The sequence below is a fragment of the Tyto alba genome, unplaced genomic scaffold (genome assembly GCF_018691265.1).
Source record: "Tyto alba isolate M040663 unplaced genomic scaffold, T.alba_DEE_v4.0 Super-Scaffold_11, whole genome shotgun sequence".
Classification (NCBI taxonomy): domain Eukaryota; kingdom Metazoa; phylum Chordata; class Aves; order Strigiformes; family Tytonidae; genus Tyto; species Tyto alba.
In genome coordinates this window covers 1,203,026-1,218,342 of record NW_024881273.1, presented here as the reverse complement: position 1 = coordinate 1,218,342, position 15,317 = coordinate 1,203,026, and the positions used below count along the sequence as shown (strand labels likewise).

The following is a 15,317-nucleotide window of genomic DNA, read 5'->3' as shown; positions in this document are numbered from 1 at the left end:
GCTCCAAAAAACCTTGATCCTTGTTCCACCCCGGGGTGCCAGGGGCCTCGGTTGGCGCAGCCAAAACCATCCCTCCCCCCCCCCCTCAGCTGCAGTTTGCTCCCAGGGGAGGGCCCAGTGCACGGGCCACCAGACACCCCGACAACTCGCCCACAGCCCCACAGCCCTTCCTTGGCCACGGTGAGCCGAGAGCCGCCTGCCCGGGGCTCGGAGCACCTGGCAGGGGACTCGGGCCCTTCCCGCCATTCTTGTCCCTGCCCGGCGGCCGCTGACCCGGGGAAGGAGCCGACGTGTGTCCGGCTGCAGGTGGAAGCGAGTCCCGGGGCTGCGCCCACGTCGCAAACACGCTCCAAAGCCGGAGGCAGCAGCACCCAGCGTCACAGGGATCTATTTTCTCTGCCCTCCCCGACCATTCCCTCCGCGCGGTCCCTGCTGCTGGTGGGCCTGGGCGCAGCCCCGCCAGCGCAGCAGCACAGGGAGGGGACACATTTCCTTCTGTGCCGCTCCCTCCCGCTCCCCAGGGACGTGTCCTGGCACCGCGGCAGGATGGTGCCCACGCGCTCCGCCGAGGCATCCCGGCCCTCCGCGTCCCCGAGCCGCGGCTTGCAGGGCAGCACCTCGCCGGGACAGGCACGTCCCTGCTGAGGCCCGCCAGCTCATTGCACCCAGGGCCAGCAGGGCGCTGGGGAGGACACAGCGGGCAAGGCTCCCCCCGCAAGGTCTGCGGGTGCCCAGCATCAAACCTGCCCACGTGCTTCCCCTTGGCCGGGGCCGCGCTGGCAGCGGGGAAGCTGTTTCTCTTGCAAGCGGGATGAAGCTGCAGCTGGAAGTGCAGCGGGGGGGATCAGGGCGCGAGCAGCGACCAGCCCAAGCAACGCTGGTCGGGTGAGCAGCAGGCGCTGCTGGCTCTGCACGCACCTTCCCAGCACCCCGGGGCCGCCAGAAAAGGTGCGGAGGGGAAACTGAGGCACAAACCCACCCACGGGACCAGGGACCCTGTGCCCCCCTTTCTGGGCTGGGGACAGGCTCGGAGGGCAGGGCCCAGCACAGACCCACTGCTCCCAGCACGGACACGCTGCAGGAGAGGAGGAAGGTGGATGGGGCAGAGCACGGGGCGCAGAGGCAGCACCCATCTGTCCCCACCGCCTCCCTCCTCCGCGCCGCAAACAGAGCTGATTGATCGTCCCCAGGGCTGGCAAAATCTTTACTGGGAGCTGCGGCTGAGTCATTCCTGGGGGAGCCTGGCAGGGAGCACGGCCTTGTGCCCAGCGGTCCTGCCTTCACCCAGCTGGGACCTACCTTGGGACTCCGGGGCCAGGGGCTCGGCCGTGCCAGCAGCCTCTGGGCAGAGCCCGGGCAGCCCCCCAGCTCCTCCCCGGGGAGCAGGAGCCGTGTGCCAGGCCCCCGTCCCCTCGGCTGCCCGCGCTGGGACAGCACTGGTGCTGCTGGGAGCCCTGGTGGGTGCGCTGGGCTGCGGGTGCCAAGGCTGCCGGATTGGAGCGGCGGCGGGAAAGGGCCGGGCGGCCGGAGGGAAGGGAGGGGAGCCGGGGGCCTTGGCGGTGCCGCCGCTGACTCACTCACCAGTGGAAACAGGAATCTCTTCCCAGGCTCAGCGCTGCCACCTCCAAACTACCCCAGCCCCCCCCTTCCCCCGGGGAAAACGCGGCACTGCAGCACCCTGTGATGGTGGGGTGCACCCTGCAAACACCCCCCCTTCCCCGGCAGCACCCCATGAGGGGAAAGAGGGGGCAGCCCGAGGGCTGCTCACGGCCAGGGCTCTGCTCACCCCGGCGCAGGGGCTTTCTCCATCACCCTGCAGATGCGCAGCCGGGCTAGCAGGGAGCCAGGAGCCCCGGCCTCCTGCGAGCCCAAGGGCCACCTTTGTCCGGGACAGAGGGAGCAGGGCCCAGCATCCGCATCCAGACACTGCCCGTATTCATGGGAGCAGCGGGACCGGGGCAGCGTGGGGGACAAGTCCTCCCCCAGCCCGGCCAACAAAACGGGCATTCAGGGCCGGGAACAGGCGGCTGCCCCGGGCAGACCTGGGCTGCCCGCGGCGTTTCCCCGCCAGGCTGGGTGCTCACAACGCGGGGCTTGTTGTCAGAAACGAGCGCCAGACATGCTGCTCGCACGCAGCCCCGGGGATGCGGAGGGGAGCGGGTGGCCCGGCGTGGCCCAGGGCACCGGGACATGCCCAGGGTGGTGGCTCCCGAGCTCCCTGCCCTGCGCGTCCTGCTGCCTGCAGAAACCAGGGTCAGCCCTCGGCGTCCGGCGCTCGGGAGAGCTGCTGAGGAGCCGTCCCGCAGGAGGGAGGTGGCAGGAACAACGCCAGGAGCGTTAGAAGGGCTGAGGTTTGCATCCATCCCAGCAAACACCAGCCAAGGGAGGTGGAGCCCAAGCTTTTCCACCCGGACCTGGCACAACTCGCATCTGCCCCTGCTCTCCCTGCAGCTCCGCGGACCTGCTGGTGCTGCCCGAGCAGCAGAATGAGGTCCAGGCGCGGGTCCTGCCAGCTCCCAGAAACACCAGCCGCCCTTGGCTGGTGCCTGCTGTGCCGGGGAGTTGGGGAGAGAAACATCTGGACCTGCTGAACAGTTTCCAGGGCGCAGGGCCAGGGCTCCCTGCGTGGTGGCATCAGCCCCTGGGCCATGCCCCGCAGTCAGCCGGCAGCTGTTCCTCCTTCCTCATCCCCACCCTGGAAATTATTTATTTGCTGAAGAACAGCTTTCCCCAGGAAGTCTGCTCTAATGCTGAGGGACATCTTCGGTTACAAGGAAAAAAAAAATAAACAGTTTGAGCCTTGGAGGCCCGGACGCTCTGCAAACAGCGGTGCTAAACCCAGGGCTGGCGTCGGCAGCTGCGCGGGGTCAGCGCAGGAGAGTGGTGGGGTCCCCCAGGAGAGGGGCTCCGAGCAACCCCCCTGCGCCCAGGCAGCTCCGTGCTGGGGAGGGGGCAGAGCCCGTGCTCCCTCCTCAGCAGCACAGCCCAGGGCCCACGCAGGTTCTCCTCCTCCACGAACACCCCTGCAGAGCCAGGGCAGCACAGGCACAGGCTGCGGGCCAGCGCATTTACCTTAGTTTTCTGCTCGTAGCTGTTCTTGCTCCCTGCCTGCCCCACAACACGTTTGCAGCCGGCTGTTTTGCAACAGCAGCTTCTGCCGGGGAGCTGGGGCAGCGTGGGCGTCCTCCAGGGCTGGCGGGGGAAGCGGGAGCCGGCACGGGCCGCTGGCAGCCCCGCGAGCGGGGTGCACAGAGCCAGGCCAGGCCCCCGCCTTGCTCCCACACCGGGAACAAGCGTCTTCTCCACCCGCACGCGGGGAGGAAGCTCGCGGGAAAGCCCATCACCTCACCTCTGCATCCATCCAACCAGTACGCTGCTCCCGGTAATTTAAAGGGCTGCTTGTCGGCGGGACATCTCTAACAGCACAGGGTGGCTCGGGTGAAAGGGCTGGGCTGGTTGGGTTTGCCGCCCTGCTACGGGTGGACGGAGTAATTCAGCCCCGGGATTTAGCGCGGCGCCAGAAACCCCTTTAACCTTCTCAAATCGCTGCGGTGCACAAACCGCAGCCTGAGGCGTTCTCCCCTGCCGACTCCCGCCCCAGCGTGGGGACGGTTTCGGGGCGCAGTCCCTGCCTCTCCGCCGAGCCCCTGGCAGGCTGCCCACCCCCCTCCCGACAGCGGGGGTGCTGCTCCAGAGCCCCCCTCTCCCGAGGGAGCCGGCTGCAAGCGCTGCGCCCCAGCCCGGCACCGCAGGGCAGCTCCGAGCCGAGCACCCCGTTTTGTTCTCCGCTCACAAGGGCGTGGAGGAAAGCTTCGAAAACACAGCCGATTGTAACCGAACCCCCCCATTAGATACTTGAGAAGCTGTACAAACCGATTTACCTTCAAAGGTGGCCTCGCTCCCAGCGGGCAGCTGCACCCGAGACCTCCCGAGGAGCCTTCCAGCTGGCACCGTTCCATCGGACGGCGCCTCGCGGAACGGCAGGCACGCAAACACCAGCACGACCCTCCCGGCTGTGCCCTCGGGGTGCTCCGGGGCACCACCTCCCCGCTGCTATCCCTTCCTCCCTGCAGTTCAGGCCCGTGTTTCGTGTTCTCTGGGCACGGAGAGACGAACCAAACCTGTGGCTTCTCCTTGGGTGTTCTGTGCCTGGTAAATCGGTGGTTTTTTTGTTTTGTTTCCCCCCCACTTGTTATTGCCCAGTAACTGGTGTGTCAGTGGTCCGGTATCGGACCTTCCGGATGGATCCCCTCCAGGTAGCGCTGCGCTGGTGGCGGAAGGTGACAGCCACCTCCCCTCCAGCTCACCCCAAGGGCTCTGCGCCGCACCCACCTTCTTCCCATCTCCCGTTTTCAAGCCGCCCCACAGCTCGCACCATCCCACAGCAGACTCCAGAAGGCCACGAGGGCGACGTTACCTGTGTTTGCTCCTCCACGTCAGGAATGCTGGTGAGGGCCCCCTGGCTCCCCCCCGGGCAGCACGGGGTACACAGCGCCTCTCCGAAAGAGAAGCCCAAACGCAGCCGGGCACGATCTGAGGGAAGCAGCCCGCCCGTGTCCCAGCACGGGGGGAGCAGCCCCTCTCCCAGGCATCAGGCTCCAGGACAGGAGCGCGGGGCTCCGGGATCCTCGCCCCGGTGCGGCTCCCGCTTCTTCCGAGGGCCACGGGCGCGGGGCGAAGGGCACGTGCTTCTGCAGGGGGCAGGATACTCAGAAACGGGAACGCAAAGCGTTTTGTAACCCTGCCCACCTTCCTGGTAACGGGAACCCGAGCCAAAGGAACGGTTCCCACACACAACACTGTCTTATGGCACGCTCCAGCAGCCGGGGCCCGGGCCCAGAGCGGTGCCAGCCTGGGTCTCCTTTCCTGCCAAACGTATCGCGTTCAGGTCCACGCTAAGCCCCTAACAAAGCCATCACACAGCCAGTACTGGCGTCATCGTAAAGCTATCCCCCATAACAGCTCAATATATGGGAAATTCACTTTACCACACATAATTAGACTTCTCTCTGGCTAAAACTTGAGGCTTAAAAATCCTTCAGATCTATGCTAAATTGAGTGAACAGAATTAACATTTTTTTTTTTTTTCCTAAACAGAATCTGGATCCAATCTAAGGACTCCCTAATGGGTAGAGAATTTTTCATGTTAGAATGTATTAGCTACGCTAACACAAACCACAACCACTGCATCACGAACACTTGAGCAGCACTGCGTAACTCTTCCCTACATCACAACCAAAAAAGGCCTTTGGAATCGCTGCTCCATCTCCGAGTCCCTAAGAGCTCCACGGGGGACAAAGTCAAATCATTTAATTAGCTCCACACTTCACAGGTGAAAGAGTGGAACCGTGAGATCAGGGAGTGACTTAAACTTTAGAGGTAACAACCTTCCAGTTCAGCTTTTCTCCAGTCTGGTTTCCTGATTTGGCTTCCACCAGTCTCCACATGCACACGAAAACAACACTTGGTCTGAAACTATCACAGCCCCTACGTTTTGCTAACACTTAAATGGAACCAGCTTCCTCTCTTCCCATCCCGCAGCGTGTAGCGCTGTGTGCTAACAGCCTGGCTGGACTAGTCTCATCCAAAAGAAACACCTCCGTGCCACTAGAAACAAGCCCTCTCTGCACTCTTACCCTGCAGGGCGAGAGCAGCGTCAGCCTGCAGCTTCCCGGGGGCAGCGCTGCAGCTCGGGCGGGCTCCTGCTGCGAGCAGCCCTGCGCGGCCCCGGCTCGGCTCCACGGGCCAATGCTGGAACGCGGGTTCCTGCCCAGCGCGGCCAGGTGGCTCAGCCACGCAAACTGGGACACGCTGGAGCTGCAACCGGTTGCGCCGAGATCCAAAACACGCGCTGACAGAGTTCTTCAGTTTCAATGAAGTCCACTGAAACACCTCAGCAAGTCAGTTCATGTCCGTAACACTTGACACAAAGGCTTTAAACGTTTACTCTTAAGGTACTGGCGTGATGAACACCTACTCACTGTAAACATCTGTGTCAGGTTTCCATTTTAAATCAATCTCAAAGACTTTTTATACGTTAAGTTGGACCAGCTTCACTGATCTGCACTCATTTGCCTGTTCTTCAAAGAGGAAAATAATTTTAAACTGCAAGTTAAGTCAGTATTTTCACTAGCAATAAAAGGTCAAATAAGCTGTGAATCCTCTGATTTCTCTTCATAAAGCTGATCACTTCTTTCTCACCACTACAAAAAAACCCACCAGTGACAGCTTCCAAACAAGATTCTGTTTAATGCAACATACTCGGACAACATAATTAAGAACTTCCAGCACACTGCACTTTTATGCCTTGATGGCATATTTCCGAACAGGGTACAAACGTTCTTTTCGCTGCTGTTTTTTGGTCTTCAGATTTTCTTCATGCTTATTCAATCTGCGTCGCATGGCACGAGTCTTCTTCGGCCGCAGATCAAGAGGCTTATACTTTTTGCCCTGTTTGCAAAAATACACCAGTTGAGTTTGAGAGACTGCCGGGCAGCAATAGGATGCACGAGCTCAGAGAGCGCCGAGCTGCCTACTGGACCACCAGCACCAGCAGTGCCTTAAGCTTCTTTTTACTGGGACTATCGTTACAGTCTAAGAGAACTTCTCTCCACTGGGAAACAGGAGTTGCTCCTAACTTTTGTACCAGCTGTGCTAGACTTGACTCAGGTTTCAGTAATGCTTAATCTTATGAGTCTCAGTTTCCATCACCTCTTGAAAAGTTCTTTTTTTCCTACTCTACAATACAAACCCCCAAAAGTAGTATTCTAAAAATTACAGAAAGTTACTGAGATAAAAAAATTCCTTGGTCACCTATAAAGTGATTAAAATTTAGTAAAGAAAGTATCTGCATTTCTGGAAACTGCATCTTCTAGGAAGTATACTATGCCCCCGAGAGGTGATGCTGCCTATTAGACTCTCCTGGCAAAAGCAGATTCACAGTGAGGTTATAGAATTTAGTGTAGTCTTGCAATAATATTTAAAAAGGAACCAAAGCTAAACAGCTTTAAAACTGAACGTAAACAAGCACATTTTTATCGATTTTTAAGATTTTAAGTAACAGTCTACAGAACTAGTTCCTTCCTACAAACCATATATTTGGAAACAGTAAGAGAAAAAGGACCACTACGCAAGATGCTTGGCCTTACCTTGTAGAACTTCCTCAAATTCTCCTTCTGGGTCTGATTGATAACAGTTAAGACTCTGGCAATGGACTTACGCACCACACGTCTGCAGGTGGGGAAAAAAAAGCGTCTCAGAAGGTACTGGAAGACAAGCAGCACAGCTTTAAAAGCCCGCGGAGAGAAAAACGCGCACGTGCTACAACCAAGTACCGCGCATCGCACCGTGTTGTAGCAGGACCACTTCGGGCACACCTCAGCTGAGGGTCTCCCAGCAAGGAAACACACAAACGGCCTTTCACGCCTGCGAATATCCGTCCCTCTCCCATACCGTTTTTTCTCTCGCTTTACAGCCCAGGGCAAGCACCCGGGCGGCGCAAGCCCGTCCCGCCGCCCGCTCCAGCCCCACTTACATCTTGGAGAGCTTGGACGCGGCCCCGCCGGTCACCTTGGCCACGCGCAGCTGCGACAGCTCCACCTTCAGATCGTCCAACTGCTTCAGCAGCTCCTCCTTCTTCTTCCCCCGCAGGTCTCGGGCCTTGATCTTGGCCTGCGGGCGGCGGGCAGGCCGTCAGCCCCGCTCCCGGGGCCCCGCGGCCGGCAGCGGCCTTCCCCAGCCCGCCCCCCACGGCCCTCATCCCGCCCCCCTCCCGCCTCCCTCCACACGCATCGCGGCGACGGTGGGGCCCGGGCCGCAGCGTGTGGCAGCAGCGCGGCGGGCTCGGTGGCGCGGCGGGACGGCCAGCGGCCCGGTACCGGCGCGGATGCCGCCGGATTGCGCGGGCGGAGGCGGCGGAGCGGCGCTCACCATGATGGCAGCTCCAGCGGCGGAAAGGGCGGAAGGGGCGGGGCTGGCCGGAACCTACCAATCCGCGGCTGGGCGGTGGGGGGGGGGGGGAAGGGGAGGAGGAGCCTGTGAGCGGCGCACCCCCTCGCGGGCAGCGCGGTGGTAGCGGCGGCGGGGCAGTGCCGCCTCCGGCCCCGGGGCAGCGGGGGCTGCGGCCCCGCGGGAGGCGGCTCTGTGCTGCCCCCCGCCCCCCCCCACCCCCACCCCGCCGCCTTTCCGAGCCCTGTCAGACCGGAGCCGGTGCTGTCGCGCTGGCCGAGGTGCGGCACGCTTACCCCGGCAGCGGTGGGGACGTGACGGCGGGAGCGGGGCCGGCCCTGTCCGCGCGGTGGCGCCGCCGCCCGTCGCCTCCCGCCGTATCTAGGCAGCCGCGCCGCGCCTCGCCAGCCCCGCGCGGGAGGGCGGGCGGGCTCCCGACTGACGGCTAGCCCCGCCACTCAGGGGGCCGCCTCGCCGTCAGCCCGGGCGCTCCCCCAATAGGAGCGGGCGGGGGCGGGGCGAGGCTGGCCCAGACTAGCGTGAGGCGGCAGCCGCGCTCCGCGCAGCCGGAGCCTTCGCCGGGGCGGCGCTGGCGGCTTCGCCCGGGAGCTGGCGGAGGCGGCGCGGATGGTGAGAGGAGCCGCCCGGCAGCGCCTGCCCCGCACCGGCCCGGCCTCCAGGTGCGGGGGGGGCGGAGCGGGTGGGCAGTGGGGGGCGGGCGGGGGGGCGGCGGCGGCGGCGCGGGCGGGCGGGAGGGCGGGAGCGGCGGCGGCTGCGGGCGCCTCGGGGCAGGCCCGGCGGCGGCGCGCCCCTCACCGCTGTCTCGCCCCTCACCGCTGTCTCGCCCCTCACCGCTGTCTCGCCCCTCACCGCTGTCTCGCCCCCGCAGAGCTCCAGGCCCAGCCGAGAAGCCCTGCCGCAAGCGGAAGCCCAGGTAAGGCGGGAGCGGGCGGCGCGGCAGGTGCGGGCGGGGGCGGCCGGGGCTCTGCCGGGCATCCCCCGGCGGCGGGACGAGCTCCGCGGCCGCCGCCTTTTGCAGCGAGCCGGTGCTTCTCCGGAGGGGCTGCGCCCGGTGCCGGGGCTGAGCGATGGCGGTGGAGGCAGCCGAGGCCCTGCGCCTGGGCGCGCGGAGCCGCGCTCGCCGCTGTTAACGGGGAAGAGAAACACGGTGTGACACATCTTCTGCTTAGGCCTTGACTCGCAGTGTAACTGCAGTAATGACGAAAACGGCCCCCCCTCTTTATTAACTTCTCCATTCTCTGTGTTACCGTCCCTCTCACCGCCCTGCCTCTCCCTGCTGAGGAGCCTGTAGGTGTTTGGCATCCCTCTGACAGGTAGCTGCATTTCTGCATCAGCAAACGAGTCCTGGATTTTACAAGAGCTGCCTGTGCAGCGCTGGATACTCAAATCGCAAGTTTGACAGAATCATCGTGGATTTATTTGTTCTGGTTCTAAACTTTTATATCAGCACCTCCCTCTTCACCAAATTTTTGTTTTCTGCTGAAAAATACTCTGGACAATTAGTGTTATGAGACGCCCTTGGGGATAGAAGCTGGGTGATTTTTCTGTTGTATCATCCCGCCAAAATTTCTTGCCCGTTACTGGTTATAAAAATGGCAATAACCGAAAGCTGCCCCAGATAAAACATTCAGGATCAAGACTGCAGGTTTTCAGAGTCTGGATCTAATCTCCCACCACAGAATAGGACCTGTTTTCGTTAAAGTCTGAGTTGTGCTTCTGTAATTTAATAACCAGGCGCCAAGCTTCCATGGTTAAGCTCTGTCTCAGCTGAGCAATTTTAGTCCTCCATCCTGCAAAATGGGTCCCTTAATATAAAAAATTGCTAGATTTTGCAAGAGCTGTCCAAATGCAATCCGTAATTCTCAGCATCTTGTCCCAGCTAATGCAAAGCAGCGCTGCTGGACCATACGATGACTAAAATGCTAGCATAAGTGAGTCTCCCAGTGAGCGTATGCTCTCCCACCATTCCTGCGAGCAACAGAACCGCAGTGTTGGTAGTTGCCTTTGGAAATTGTACAAGATTGTCCTGGTACGGATCTTGCTGTGGAAGTTTGCAGATGCGGTCGCAGTCCCGTGCATCTTCTCACCCTGTGTGAACCCTGTTGCCTGATGGTTATAACTTCCCTTGCTCAGTCTGTCGAGGGAGCGATTAAGAAGTGTGACACCTGACTGTAGGTCAAGTTTGTAGAAAGAAAGATGTTTCATTTTCAAATCAGATAAGTCAGTCTCACCTAAGATGTTCTGATAAACTGGATCACAATTTATGTTAAATGAGAGAAACAATGAGTCATTTAACTAGAAGCAAAGAGCACAATTCTCCAATTGTTCTGGGCTGCCAAAATAATACAGATAGTGTACACAAATGTGATAGCCAGGTTCTTTGCTACAGAAAATAAAAAAACCACTTAGAGAAACTATTTGGAGAGAAGTATTTTGCTGTGCTACAAAGGAGATTGTGATCATTGTTTTATCTTGAAACATAGGTACAATACAGCATCAAAATTGAATTGGCAATCCATGTCCCTCACAAACATTGGAAGATTTTATCACAAAGATGACTAGTTGGGCTAAGCTCTACATGTAAGAACGATACAGACAGCAGCACGGTGTTCTGTGTTCGCCATGCTGAGTTGAGAATCTAGATCTACAAGTGATAAAATGCTGAAAGTGCTTAGCAGTGGGAGGAAGAGATAGCTTGCCTGTATTGTTATTCATTTTTGTGTTACTGTTTTATTTGGTGGAGGGAAGTAATGAAAATGGAGAATAACAATTCAAAACATTGAGAAGCTTGTAACCTGAGTCAGTTCTGCATTGAAATGAAATTGTGTTGCCCACAACGTTGCACTGAAGACACAGATTTGCGAAGGTGGGAGGACGGGGGCTGTAGCTCTCCCTCCTCTGCTGCCAGCGCCGCTCCTGTCACATGATGTGACTGCACAGTCCTCTGCTCACACTGCAGCTGCGCTCGCCCTGGCGTGTGCCAGTCAGATTTCACCTCTTTTTGCATCACTTTTATTCTGGTTTACCTCTGTTGGCTTCAAATGGAATCGTTGATAAACTGCCACAGTATAAATGGATAATGGGAATTCATTTGATCGTTTGGGCACATTGCTTTGTTGGGTTATCTTTTATTCTGCATGGTGTGCTTTCAGCAAGGAAGGAAGAGCTCTGGTGTGAAAGTCTATTCTGAGGTGATCTTACAGTCTAAATGGCTAAAATATGACTGTATTTTAAACAAAAACACCCCCAATGCCCCACCACCAAGCCCTCCAAAGCATCATACAGCTATCAGTCTTATCACAGCAATCTTCATGTTGATGTCTTTCTTTTGCAGAACTTTTCATGTTTGTTTGGTTTTTTTCATAGAAATACTCAGTTGTAGCAATCTTTGTAGAAGGAAAAGCAGGACCTGTACATAAAAGTTTTGAATAGTTTTCTTTGGTATTCTTGCATAAGAACATTCTGCAGGCTTGGCTTTTGTAGCCAAGTTGCTCTCTTTAAGCACATAAGCTCTGTTCTGGATATGTAGTTTTTTAACCAGGCAAGAAACAGAGGTATGGAATGGGGTATGTGTTGCAGCAGAAGGAAACAGTTTAAAGGAGTGGACCAAATTGTGTGTGGGAGCTGCATGGAGGGTCAAATAGAGGTCTGTTCCTATAAAGTATGTAAGTGAGTTGCCAACAAAAATATTACCTAGCATTTTACATGTGCTGAGAGAAGGCAGTAGAGCCCTGCAACAGGAATAGAATAGAATAACCATCAATCTGGTTCCCTGAGGATGTCAGTCAAGAAAGGAAGTGTGCGATGCCAGAAAGCCTGGATGGAACAGCAGGTCTAGAGGAGTTGTCGTTTGAAGTATTTTTAATTATTGCTATTACTATAATGGAACACAGACTAGAAGCTGACTTTTAAAAATATAATTACAGCAGAAGTCAGCAGAGGGATTTCTCTGCTGTGTGGCAGAGGAATGGTCCAGGAGCAGTTTCTGCTCAGAAGGATGAATTCCCAGAGGGATGATGTTCTCTGTGCAATTCCCAAGCTTGCCGGCAGCTTACTGCCAAGCACCGGTTTGGAGGAAAGAAGCGATCTGAACGGATCAAAAAGCTTTCCCTAGCTTGTACTGCATTCTCTTTTGTCAAAGTCTGGTTCTAGTTGGAAAGCAGCCATTGACACCTTGGCTGAGAATGCTAACAAGGTGCAGAGTGTGAGGATACCGGCCCTCCAGATCGGACACTGGCCTGAACTGCCATTTGGGCCATCTAGTAAATAATTTAACTTACTAGAAAGAAATCTCTCCATCACATTAACATCAGGCTACATTGTACAGCAACCGTTCAGTTTTGAATTAATGAGTGTACATCAAAGAGTTAAAACATCAGTTGTTTTCTGAGTAAAGAAAGAGGGGGGGGAAAAAAAAGAAATCTATCTTGTAACTCAGATGCTTTTCAGGAACTTGGCCGCTCTAGATGCGAGAGGCATGTGCTTTTCCGCCCTGCTTTAGGTGATGGCTTAGTTCAAGGGGGCCCAGATTTGGCTCAGTCAACAGTTGTGTTGGCGTCTTGCCATCAAATGTGCATAAAATGGAGCTGACTGCAACTCCCTCCTCACTCTAACATGGAGGGGCAGCCCAGCGAGACCTGAGGCCCCGGTATGCCTTGCTGTAGGTTGACTTGGCTGTGAGAGTTATACTGGGATGTTCAATCCCTACAGCATAAGCTGTTGTATTGTGACTTGATCGTTGCTTTCAAGTCCCTGGATTGTATTTTGGTGTCTTGTCATAACTAATGCATGTCAACCCTTGTTATGCCTGCACTTCCAAAATCTTTCTCCCCTCTCAGTGGCTTACATGCTTTTCCAGATGTATGAGGTTCATATCTCATTTGCAGACTCTTCCTATGATTGTGTGGCTTATGTGCATTGCCACAAAATCAAGATAAAACACAACTGGCATTTTAGCTGCTCCAAGAACATTGTGTATAAATAAACCACTAAATAGTTTAGCTTGTGAAATGTAAATACACACAGCTCAGCCTGCCACAGCTGATGGTGTTTTTCTATCTCCCTTCTTCCCCTCCCACCCCTGCCAAGAGTAGGCTAGCCTGATGTTCTCTTTTCTATTGCTCTTTCATACAATGCAAATGACTACTAAGTACCATGTAGGTGGCATGCAGGCACCACTACAGACTCATGATTTGAATTTGGATGAAAGGAAACACTTGCATGCTCTTCCACGTCTCTTCTGAACCATCTTCTGGGGGTTCCTGGACTCCGATGACCCAGAAACTCTGCCTGAGTCTGACTTTGAGCTCGAGCTCATTTTTATTAGCAAACCAGTTAAGTCAGTAGAAGAGCAGAGGCCCAACTGTGATGACACTTGTAGCCTTTGCCCTTTGTTCATCCTATACACAAAAGGTCATGAACTGCAGTGAAAGAGGGATCACAGAGGGCGCAGAATGGACAAAGGTGGAACAAATTGCCAGTGGCAGAAACATAAAGAAGAGAAGCAAAAGTTTTGTGTTATGAAGGTAATTGAAAAAGGCCACGTGCATCCCATGGTGATATCATGTCTCTTGTATTTAAAGTGAGTCCGCCCAGAGTGAATTTAGAAGAGTCTGCTGGTAAGGTGTGGCTTAGATGATCTCAGTGTAGAAGGCAGGAAGGGACGACACTGTTTCCATGGTATGATGTTAATGAGCAGCTCCGTGTTGGACTGGGAGAAAAGATGCCAAAGCTGCAGTTCTGGACACAGACAGGTGTGCTTTAAGCAATAGAAGGATTTTTAGAGATGTGTAAAACAAACAAAAAGCCTGATTCTATAGACTACACACTTATTTGAAGCTAAAATAATAGGATTGGCACCTCATGCTGGATAGTCAGACTCATTTGACTCGGAGTGGAGTTGAATTTGTGGTGTTGGCTGTTTCCCTACAGGAAATCTTGAGACTGTTCCTGCAGAGGTGTCAAAGGTTATGCAGAGGTGGCAGCTCACATTAACTCTGAGGTCTTAAAACAAGACAGTGTTTGCAAATCTTCTGGTCTTCTGGTATGCTGAGGAATGAACTACACATTCATGTGAAAGTATTAAGCTTTAAGTGTGCAGTAATAAAATCAAATTCTTGTCTAACTGTGCGTGCCTGCTGTCTGTCACTTCCACTTGCTCTAGCAGTGTGCATCTGGAGAACTGTGTGTGCGTGTTTTTATCTTGTTTTCTTATATATCCCCTTCCTTCTCCTTTCCAGGAAGCAAAGTTTATGCAGTTGCACAGTCAGGATTCCTCTTTTTTCACCTTCTCCAAGTAGCTTTTAAATCACTTGTCTGATGTAACCAGTGTTGCTGTAGGGAGAAAGGTCCTGAAGATCACCTAGCAAGTAATTTTCACAAAACTCAAAGGAAGTTGAAGGAGGGCGACATGTTTGGTGCATCTATTAAAGGGAAGTGCAGACAGAAGAGAGTTGTTACATTTTGTAGGAGGCATCTGGCCAGCCACTGCATGTGTGGAACCCCAGGACAGCTGAAGCAGTTCCCTTTGCTGGGGGGCAGCTGGGGGGTTGTGATGGTTAGGGAAGGATCAACAGGGCCACGTACAGGTCCATGTGGGATGGGGCTGCTTCTTGCTGTGAAAGATGATGACTGTTTGTGCACAAGTGTGTGGGCTAGTGTCACAGGCTCAGTTGGTTTTCTATGTTTTTATTATTTCTATGAAATGTTTTCCCTCTTGCTTAGTCTTTAGAGATACTACTACTTCTGCAAGTTAGCTGTAAAAATGGTATATTTTAGTAGGAAAAACAGTTTCTTGAAGAATTCCCAGTAGGAGTAGAACTTGTTGCATTTGCAGGTAATTGAATTTCAGTCAGCCACACTGGAATTTGTTTATAAAATACAAGTTTTTCACCTTCCTAGTTCACCTGCATTTCTCCTTAGTGCCCTTTTGAAATAAGCAAACATCCAGGCAGAGAGAATACGATTTGACCTGTGTTATCATCTAATTAAAACAGCTACTTGTTTCTCTTACTTAAGTTACAATTTAAGTTGCTTTTTATTGTGGCGTTCAAACCAAAAAATGTCTCCAAAGCCTGGGCTCTGCCCGAGTCCTTTTCATTGTGTATTCAGTATGCATATTTATACAGCAGTGAGCATAGCTGGTACAGAAACGCTCTAGTTGTTCTTGAAGCTAGACCTGAGCATTGCTGTCCTGGGCTACAAACCCTGCCAGGAGTCCCGGCGTGGTCTCAACCTGCTCACAGATGCCTCCTGCAGCGTCCAGGCGAGCTACTGTAAAGGGAGCTTGGTACGTCTGGAAGAGCTGCAGCCACTGCAGTGCAGACGTGCCCTGAGGTGAACAGTGGTTG

The 15,317-nt window shown here is 55.2% G+C and overlaps 2 protein-coding genes across 9 annotated transcripts in view; one reads left to right on the top strand and one right to left on the bottom strand.

The window, feature by feature from the left end:
• Positions 1 to 6,229: 6,229 nt before the first annotated feature.
• RPL35 (ribosomal protein L35) lies at positions 6,230 to 8,066 on the bottom strand. The gene is made up of 4 exons (XM_042786678.1): positions 7,930 to 8,066; positions 7,535 to 7,671; positions 7,149 to 7,230; positions 6,230 to 6,450 (listed from the first exon to the last, which is right to left on the bottom strand). The coding sequence occupies exons 1-4, from the start codon at positions 7,930 to 7,932 to the stop codon at positions 6,301 to 6,303; spliced, it is 372 nt and encodes a 123-aa protein (XP_042642612.1). The 5' UTR covers positions 7,933 to 8,066; the 3' UTR covers positions 6,230 to 6,300.
• A 421-nt stretch (positions 8,067 to 8,487) lies between these two features.
• The window catches only part of SCAI (suppressor of cancer cell invasion), a 49,109-nt gene continuing 42,279 nt past the window's right edge, over positions 8,488 to 15,317 (top strand). For 6 of the 8 annotated variants that reach the window (XM_042786677.1, XM_042786674.1, XM_042786672.1 and 3 more), the window contains exons 1-2: positions 8,488 to 8,627; positions 8,837 to 8,881. In XM_042786677.1, the coding sequence (XP_042642611.1) occupies positions 8,575 to 8,627; positions 8,837 to 8,881 (98 nt within the window). In that variant the 5' untranslated portion in view covers positions 8,488 to 8,574. Of the gene's footprint in view, positions 8,628 to 8,836; positions 8,882 to 15,317 lie in introns of those variants that run through there. The other 2 variants (XM_042786676.1, XM_042786675.1) reach the window with 2 other exon arrangements.

Excerpts from the sequence above, each read along its gene's own strand:
- RPL35 (XM_042786678.1), bottom strand. Across the intron at positions 7,231-7,534 it reads GCGTCCAAGCTCTCCAAGAT|ACGTGTGGTGCGTAAGTCCA; the intron begins GTAAGTGGGGCT and ends CCCCACCTGCAG. Across the intron at positions 6,451-7,148 it reads ATTTGAGGAAGTTCTACAAG|GGCAAAAAGTATAAGCCTCT; the intron begins GTAAGGCCAAGC and ends TTTTGCAAACAG.